At 35.7% G+C, this 9,855-nt stretch overlaps 1 protein-coding gene across 1 annotated transcript; it reads left to right on the top strand.

Moving 5' to 3' along the window:
- Positions 1–82: 82 nt before the first annotated feature.
- LOC113735644 (DNA replication licensing factor MCM7) lies at positions 83–5,640 on the top strand. Its single transcript, XM_027262644.2, has 15 exons — positions 83–214; positions 329–396; positions 552–611; positions 709–932; positions 1,167–1,344; positions 1,619–1,741; positions 1,823–1,912; positions 2,398–2,540; positions 2,642–2,819; positions 3,087–3,278; positions 3,527–3,699; positions 3,848–4,051; positions 4,207–4,372; positions 4,681–4,902; positions 5,082–5,640. Exons 1-15 carry the CDS (start codon positions 175–177, stop codon positions 5,184–5,186), a joined length of 2,166 nt encoding a protein of 721 aa, XP_027118445.1. The 5' UTR covers positions 83–174; the 3' UTR covers positions 5,187–5,640.
- The last annotated feature ends 4,215 nt before the right edge of the window (positions 5,641–9,855 follow it).

Below are 9,855 nucleotides of genomic sequence, written 5' to 3' on the forward strand. Positions count from 1 at the left end.
AAAAATCTAATGCTATCGTCGTCGTACTATACTTTTCCCGCCAAATCTCTCTAGGACGGCCATCTGTTTTGCCGCCAATTCTCTAGTCCTCTTTCAACCCATATCCTTTTCCCCTGCCCCCAGGTCCCTAGCTCCACCTACTGGAATCCTCGATTTACTGTCAAGCTCCAGAAGATGGCGGCGATGGACAATCTCGACTTCGACCGAGATAAAGGTGAGATCTCTCTTCCCACTCCCCCATCCCCGGCGCAGGGGAAAGGGTATGCGCATTGGAAACTGCTGCATCGCGGGTGCCCGAAATTTATCGTCTGTTTTGCTTAATCTTCAGATCTGGCAAAAGATTTTCTTTCTCACTTTGCGGATCCAGATGGAGAAGCCAAATACATGAATATGCTTGTGAGATTATTCTCCTCAGTTTTGTTCTTAATTTTCACCGGATACCCTTATGCGAGTGTCTATACATATTTACATATATGATTATGTTTGTTTTTGCATTTCTCTCTTTCTTGGTAAATTTATGGATCTCTACATACGTGTCTTTTGAATTTCAGCAAGATGTTGCTAATCATAAAATGAAGGCCGTTCACATCGAGCTTGAAGATTTAGTGAATGTAATCTCGTTTGAAACTCTAATGTCCTATTCATTGCCTGTCATTTAAACTTGATCCTGTAAATTCGTTGTCGGTGATGAAGTTGTTTAAATATCAGTACAAGGACTTGGATGAAGACTTCCTTAGGCGGGTCACGGAAAATACCCGGCGTTACATACAAATTTTTGCCAACGCAATTGATGAGCTCATGCCTGAGGCCACCGAGCCCTTCCCTGACGATGATCAAGATATCCTAATGACCCAGAGGTCCGAGGAAGGAACTGAGAATGCCGATGGTTCCGATCCCCAGCAGCAGATGCCTCCTGAAATCAAACGTTATTTGTAAGCTTCTACATAGCTTATTGTTATCCGGTAGGACAACTTATGCTTCAGTTCATTTTCCTGTAAACTAAACTAAAAATCAAAATATTGGCAAACCACTAAGCGTTTTTATTTGTTAGAATGGCACGTTCTTCTTAATTGTATTTCTTTCGGGTAATTTTCATGGCTACTTTAAATTGTCAAATATTCAAAAGAAAAATAATCATGCTAAAGTCTGAATCTATACGGAAACAGTGAAGTTTACATCAGAGCATCTCCAAAAGGAAGGCCTTTCACAATCAGGGAGGTGAAGGCTTCGTACATTGGCCAGCTCGTGAGAATATCGGGGATTGTTACGCGTTGCTCTGATGTGAAGCCACTGATTCAAGTAGCTGTTTATACTTGTGAAGAATGTGGATTTGAAATTTACCAGGTTTGCATGCTTTCAATCTCTACTGGTATTTACTAGACCATAATGTTGAAATATTTTCCTTCTCTTTTGAAATGTACTTTGGTTTGTGCATTTGCTATTGCATGTTATGCTAAGTTTGCATCTTTGGTGTAACCATCTTTGTTCTCTCCATTATTGCCTCTCAATTGCAGAAATACTATTCTCTTGATTCTCTAGCAACCTGACACGAAACTGATTCCTGTTTACTTTTTTCTTCTTCTCACGAGTCTCTGAGTGGTTGTTTATGTGATCTCAGGAGGTTACTTCTAGAGTTTTTATGCCTCTGTTTGAGTGCCCATCCCAACGCTGCAAGATAAATAAAACTAAAGGCAACCTTATCCACCAACTCAGAGCATCAAAGTTTTTGAAGTTTCAGGAGGTTTGTCAAGACTGAGTCTTATCTCTCGAGGATAGTTTTTCCGTCATCTACATATTACATGGTTTCATACTGTACTTTCAGGCAAAAATCCAGGAATTGGCAGAACATGTCCCCAAAGGTCATATTCCTCGAACAATGACAGTCCATTTCAGGGGAGAACTCACAAGGAAGGTAAGCAATGAATGAATTCCTAGTAAGTTCTCCTTATGACGGACTCTTCCTGAACCTATAGTTCTGCTGATGCCAAGCTTGTTACTGTATTTGTGAAATCATGAATGTGCATCTTGGACAACTTCCAGTACTTCTGTAAATTGAATCATGGAGTTGTAATATCCCATGAAGTAGTTTTCTAACCAATTTTGTTGCTTAAAATATATGACCAAACGAGAGTGCAGATTGTTATTTATAGAACGGAGCTGAATCTGTCTTATTCAGCTGATTGCTGTGTTTTTGGGAAACCCTAAAGTATTTTCAGTGCTTTTCCTGAGAGGACCTGCTTGGCCTGTTAACAAGCGCTGCCTGAGTTAAGGACTGTTAATCAAAACTGCAAAAGGAGTCAATATTTAACTTATCCTGATTCATTTTCATTGGATAGCTTCTGCAGTTTTTGTACAATATTTTATTAGTCTGATATTGATCTCCTTCCGACCTTGTAGGTATCTCCTGGAGATGTGGTTGAGTTATCAGGGATCTTCCTTCCCATTCCTTACACTGGATTCAGAGCCATGCGGGCTGGTTTAATTGCAGATACGTACTTGGAAGCCATGTCTGTTACCCATTTCAAGAAAAAATATGAGGAGTAAGGCTTTGTCTAATCTTAATGAATCAAATGTTTCAACCAGGGACACAAATATTTGTGCAAAACATAGTGCCTTGTAATCTTCTTGTTTCTAAATGCAGATATGAACTCAGAGGAGATGAGGAAGAACAGATATTGCGCTTAGCTGAGGATGGTGATATTTACAATAAGTTGGCACGCTCTTTAGCTCCGGAAATTTTTGGACATGAAGATATTAAGAAAGCTCTTCTTCTTCTTCTAGTTGGTGCTCCTCATCGGAAATTAAAGGACGGTATGAAGGTAATGCATGGCCCACAAATTACTTTCATTGCTCCTATTTCAGGAAAAATAATCCTACTTTTGCCAAGAACTCTCTACTAGGAAAATGATGTTGGGTATTGCTTAATGACTGCTGCAATGAATTCTGGATAACAGTAAATGCAATGATGGTACCTTAATCTTATGTGCACAGATAATTTCTCAGATTACCTCTTTGCTTTCTGAGGAGAATCTTGATTTTTCTGCCCGCTTAAGGATCTAAAATTGAGTTTTCTTAAAAAAATGCAGATTAGAGGAGACGTACATATTTGTTTGATGGGCGATCCAGGTGTTGCAAAAAGTCAGCTTCTTAAGCACATAATTAATGTTGCACCAAGAGGAGTATACACCACTGGCAAAGGAAGCAGTGGAGTTGGTCTAACTGCAGCCGTTCAGAAGGACCCAGTGACATATGAAATGGTTCTCGAAGGTGGAGCATTGGTAAGAATATGGTTTGCTTTCATATGATTCTGTTTTTTATTTTCAAGGGGCAATCCAAAGAATTACGTGTAGAAGATCTGGTAAAGTAAAGTAAACCAATTGAAGATGGGAAATCAGATATGCATGAGCATTGGGTTGTCAAGCTTTGTGGGGTCATAGCCTGATGTTGTTGTCTCAGTTAATTTCTCAGAGTTTATTTTCTCATTACAAGCCGTCAAGGCTCTCATCTTATATTTACTTTGTGTCAGGTTTTAGCTGACATGGGTATATGCGCTATTGATGAATTTGACAAGATGGACGAATCTGATCGAACAGCGATACATGAAGTAATGGAGCAGCAGACTGTGAGTATTGCAAAGGCTGGGATTACAACATCTTTGAATGCGAGGACCGCTGTCCTTGCTGCTGCTAATCCAGCATGGTAAACACTTGATACATCTTATATGAGTTGTTTCCCTTTCTTTTTATTTTCTATGCTTTTTCTGTGACACTTTCACATGATATCCTCCACAGTGACGCATGCGTCAGAAATAGAAAAGTTTAGTATCATTTGGAATTTTTTTCCTTAGGGGAAGATATGACTTGCGAAGAACACCAGCCGAAAACATCAATCTCCCTCCAGCGCTGTTATCAAGATTTGACCTTCTATGGTTGATCTTAGATAGAGCGGATATGGATGCTGATCTTGAAATGGCTAGGCATGTTGTATATGTCCACCAGAACAAAGAGTCTCCTGCTCTTGGATTTACTCCACTTGAACCATCTGTCCTGCGGTAACATTAAATCTTGTACTTTTGGTTTAAAACTGGACATTTTGGGATGGGATTTCCTAGTTTAGCCTGGTCATAACGTAGTGAATGAAAAATATGAGAGACCATTTTTCTAACTTCAACATGATTTGCTATGGATTTTTAATAATTGTTACCAGGGCCTATATATCGGCGGCAAGAAAACTGTCTCCTTCTGTCCCAAGGGAGTTGGAGGAGTATATAGCCACTGCATATTCCAGTATAAGGCAAGAGGAGGCAAAATCAAATACACCCCATTCGTATACCACTGTTAGAACCCTGCTCAGCATTCTCAGAATATCAGCTGTAAGCGGAGTGGCTAAATTTGCATCTATACGCGTGTAACCGAGAATCCATCAACCCTTGAGTCTTGCATATTATTTTTTGTGGGCGGGGGCGGCTGCAATGGCAGATTTTTATGAGCTTATGGACATGGGTGATACAACAAATTAGTTGGATAGACACTTATTTATTTAATTTTTTTGGGGTTCTGAGGTGGCAAATTGTAGATGGCATGCTATATATTCCTTTCCAGTAACTGTCTGATTGGCATGTAAACTCTCTCTCTCTCTCTCTCTTTCTGTTTATTGTTTGTTTATTTATTTATGTTTTAGGCACTGGCTAGACTTCGGTTCTCCGACACTGTTGCTCAGAGTGATGTGGACGAGGCCCTAAGATTAATGCAAATGTCAAAGTTCTCTCTGTATTCAGAGGATCGCCAAAGATCAGGCTTGGATGCAATCTCAGATATATATTCAATCTTACGTGATGAAGCTGCAAGGGCAAACAGGATGGATATAAGCTATGCCCATGCCCTTAACTGGATTTCTCGAAAGGTTAGCATGCGAAAGCTTATACTTTTTAAATTTAGCGAGGATTTCCCTGGAAACCAAGCGAAGCTGGGAAAGCATAACTAACTCTTAATGATTTGTTGTGTTTCGTCAACCTTTTTTACCATGACAGTTTAGTACCCTGTGCCCTGATGTGAGCTGCCTCTGTTGTTATTATATGCCAGGGATACAGTGAAGCCCAATTGAAAGAATGTTTGGAAGAATATGCAGCCTTGAACGTGTGGCAGATCCACCCGCACACGTTTGATATCCGATTCATAGATGCCTGATCCTTCTTCGGGAATTTGCATTACTGACTATAGGTCTCTGTCAAAATTGATAACGTTCGGGAGTGGGCGTGTTAGTATGTGTGCTGTCGTGATTGCAAGTCCAAACCTGTACCCACGCCTCTTTTTTTCTTTATGTAGTGAGTAAAAGCTTTAGCCGAGACTCCCAGCTTCTGCTACTGTTGAGATGAGATTAGTTCTACGGAGTAGTTGCGATGGGATGTGGAGTCCATTCATTCGCTGGCGAGTGAGTGAGTGAGTGAGTGCATTCCGTCTTTTTTTTTTTTTCCGCGGAAGGGGAGTGCATTCTGTCTCACGGCGACTGACTGCCACAGCTCGAACTCATTTTCCTGTTTTACCAAATCCTGCATGACTTGACTTGCTGCTTTATTATTGTCATTTTTTATTTTTAATATAATAAGAAAGCTAATCCATCATGTTTTGTTGTTGTTTCCTACGACTTTTTTTTTTCTTTTATTCTTGCCTGGATATGTCTTTCGGCCTCATTTTACTGGAAGTGCTACTTACTGTTTCATCATTCATGGCGGCCAACAATCCACTAGTAAAAACGTTGATCCAAAATTATCCTGATTTTTTTTTCACACGATTTAAAAAAAAAAGGAGTTGTTATAAAACTAATAAACTATTATAATATGAATAGAGATATTAGAGGAAAAGTAGAGTAACGGAGAATGATATTCTTGTATTCCAACAAATATTAAAGTCCTTCCAAAAAGTGTCAATGTACCTCTATATATAAGTACTACAAGATTAAAGGAACATTAATCCTATTAAATACCCACTATTACAAGAATATGAAAAAATTTATGAAACGGTTCTTCCACTACATGAATAGATTTATGGATTGTAACTTCTATACATAATGTAGCCATAAATCAAGAATTAATTCTCTTGAAAATACAAAGAGACATTCATACTTTTAATTGTTTCATAACACTCCCCCTTGGATGTCCATTACACAAAGAATATGTCTCATTATAACCTTACCAGGGAAAAACTCATCGGGACAAAAATCCTAGTGAAGGAAAAAGAGTACACTATTCTTGTGTATTAATTTATCCCCTTGATGCAAACATTATTTGAGATCTTTTAATCGTCGCATTCCAATATTTTTCGCCAATTGCACTGAGATATAGTATTTCAGGACCAAGTATCTCTTCATCTTCCTCTCACGGTCTAAAAGGATCCTTATTAGGATCTAATGATCTGACGACCATTGGAATATTTAATATATGTGTCATATTCATATAAAGCTGCTTTAATACCTTCCGGGTATAAGTAGTTTGGTGGATAAAAATTTCACTTTTCAAATGCTCAATTTATAAATCAAGGTAGAATTTGTTTTTCCAAAATTCTTGATCTCAAAATCCTTCTTCAAATATTCAATATTATTTTGAATCTCTTCAGGAGTTCCAATCAAATTTAGATCATCAACATATACAGCAATTATCACAAAATTTGATCCATTTTTCTTGATAAAAACACATGAACATATTGGATCATTGGTATAACCTTCTTTAGTTAGACATTCATTGAGGCGGTTATACCACATACGTCCAGATTGTTTGAAACCATACAAAGACCTTTGTAATTTAATATAATAAATATCTTTAGAATTTGATTTGCATGCTTCAGGCATGTTGAATCCTTCGGAGATTCTCATATAAATATCATTTTCAAGATTTCCGTATAAATATGCAGTGACAACGTCCATTAGACGCATATTTAATTTTTCATGTACTGCAAAACTCATAAGATATCTAAATGTGATAGCATCCACTACAGGTGAATACGTTTCATCATAATTAAATTCAGACATTTGTGAAAATCCTTAAACTACTAGCTTTACACCTTTAGGTGTTTTGACTACAAGTCCAAAAACTTTTCTTTTAATCAATAAATCCAGATTGAATCGCATCTTTCCACTTTGCCCAATCATTTCTATACCGACATTCATCAACCGATCTAGATTCATGATCCTCTCAACTTCTATAATATCAAGTGCTACATTTCATTAGGTTCCAATTAAATTTTCTATGATTTCATTCTCTTCAGGAGTTGGCTCTTCGGGAGCGACCTCTTCAAGAGGTTGAATTTTGTCATGACATTTATTTAATCACCGGAGTTATTCGAAATCAATTTATACCTTATTTAGGTAGGCCGGTCTTAAATTTATTTGTAGCACTTGTGCATGTCATTCAGGGACATTAATTTTAACCAGAGTATTTCCTACATGAATAGTTGATTTAATGACTCTTCTGGAGTCGATAAATATAATTTTCTACAAATGAAGAATTTCTTGAACTTCTAGTTCACATTATTTTGTATGAGAATCGAGAAAATCTAATTTTTCAGTTGATTTCCTTTCGGTTGATTTTTTTTCTCCCCTTAATGTCGAGAATCGTAGTTCATCAAAATAAATAAATCATTCAATAGATCACCCATCAATATTTTACGATATTTAATCGTAAAAGGTGATTCATATCCGACGTAAATTTTAAATTTCTTTTAGAGTCATATATAATATAAAGAGGGTATGTATAAATACTTGTCGGCTCTCAAATATTCTCACTTTTGTCAAATCATATATCCATTGGGATCAGCAAACTTCTGGTTTACTGCAGGTGATAATTATAAATCAAATGAGAATGAAGACAACTATATCGATAACCATTTCTCTCTCGAATGATTATTATGATATAATTAACCTTTATCTCATTTGATTTCTAAACATGATCTTTATCATTGTTTCATTTAGTGTCTCAATTTGATATCCATTTCGACGGATATTCAAATTCAATAATTCTTCTAGACATGGTAAAAAGTAGTGCTTCATTTATCATAAATTTTTCTCCTACAGGGAGAAATATATCAGTGGCTCTTCTGGAGCTTTCAATCACTTAAACACTACCACTTATTATATTTGTCTCTCTCATTGGAATATAGTTTATATAGTATCACTTATTAATGAGACACATATCATTGTCACCATAATTCTTATGAGACAAATATCATCACCATAATCCTTTGATCCCAAATATTTAACATCCATTTTTTCTTCAGGAAGAAAAGTTAATTAAATCAATTATCATACACTTTCAGGGCGTTCAAAGAAATTTGTCATGTGAAAATGCTATTATAATTTTTATTTGTCAAATGTACTTCGGGACATTTGTTTTCAGAATCCTTATTTTCTTGTCCTTATCATTATTATCCCACTTCAAGTGATAACTTTTTCTCTTGTCATGGTAAAATACATATTTACCAAAATCATAGTCATGGCATCAATCATAACTAATAAATTGAAATTTAGTCGCATTCACTTATGGGAATGGACTAGAATTAGCATGCAATAAGTACAAAATACTTCTCAAAATTTCTCTTAATATTGCTACTACAGGAGCACATTAGAGGAATCAATTGTGGAGAATATCATTTTCAATATATCTTATGAGTAAAATTTTTTCGACACAATTTCAACTGAGAAGTAATTCTGAAAATTGTATAATTATGTTCTTGTAGCCATACGGTAAATTTATCATACCATACTTTTGAAATAATGACCATTTTCTAGTGGCCAAATATTTTAGTTAAAGAACGACCATCTTCAGGTGGTCGAATTTTTTTTTTAAATATTTCAAAGGACAAGTGGATCCTCAAAATTAATTGATTTTCTTTAATAGCATCTCCAAAACTCAATGCATCAGAATATAAGTATCTATAACGAATAATTCTAAATGTAAATAAGTAGAATTAAAAGAAGAAATATTACCTCAAAGGTGTCAAACAGTATATGTTTGTATTTAGTGATTGTTCAGCAATAGGTACTTGTATTTTTTGTGATAATTCAAATATTAGCCATAAGAAATTGAATTAAGCTTGTGAGTTAGAAATTTACCTCAGAATTTATTTGAAAAAATGCGTGCAGAATTTCGACAAAATCTTGTGTTTCACTTTTATTCAAGATAGAGCCTCCGTTTTTACCTTTTGCTCAAAAGTAGAGACTCGTGCTGATAACGTGTTATAAAACTAATAAACTACTATAATATGAATAGAGATATTAGAGGAAAAGTTGAGCAATGGATAATGATATTCTTGTATTCCAACAAATACCAAAGTCCTTCCAAAGGGTGTCAATGTACCTCTATATATAGGTACTACAAGATTAAAGGAACATTAATCCTATTAAACACCCACTATTACAAGAATATGAAAAAACCTATGAAACGGTTCTTCCACTACATAAATAGATTTATGGATTGTAACTTCTATACATAATGTAACCATAAATCAAGAATTAATCCTCTTGGGAATACAAAGGAACATCCATACTTTTAATTATTTCATAACAGGAATTAATTTTGTTGGAACTATCAATTTAAGTAGCTATTTTTCTAAAATACTTTCACATTAATTAGAGTATAACTTTATGGAACTTAAATTAATGGTAAAAAAATATCAACTCTTATTAAATGGGGTAGGTTTATAATAACAACAACTTACATTAAATAAGGGTATCTTAGGAAAATTAAAATACAATTACACCATTCAATTGGAAAATGAACTACAATTTGGGAAGAAAAAGGAAAACAGAATTATCAAGGTGGGACGGAGGGAGTACTATTACTATCTCTAGTCTAGTGCTGATGGC

This window comes from Coffea arabica, chromosome 1e, assembly GCF_036785885.1.
Source record: "Coffea arabica cultivar ET-39 chromosome 1e, Coffea Arabica ET-39 HiFi, whole genome shotgun sequence".
Taxonomy (NCBI): domain Eukaryota; kingdom Viridiplantae; phylum Streptophyta; class Magnoliopsida; order Gentianales; family Rubiaceae; genus Coffea; species Coffea arabica.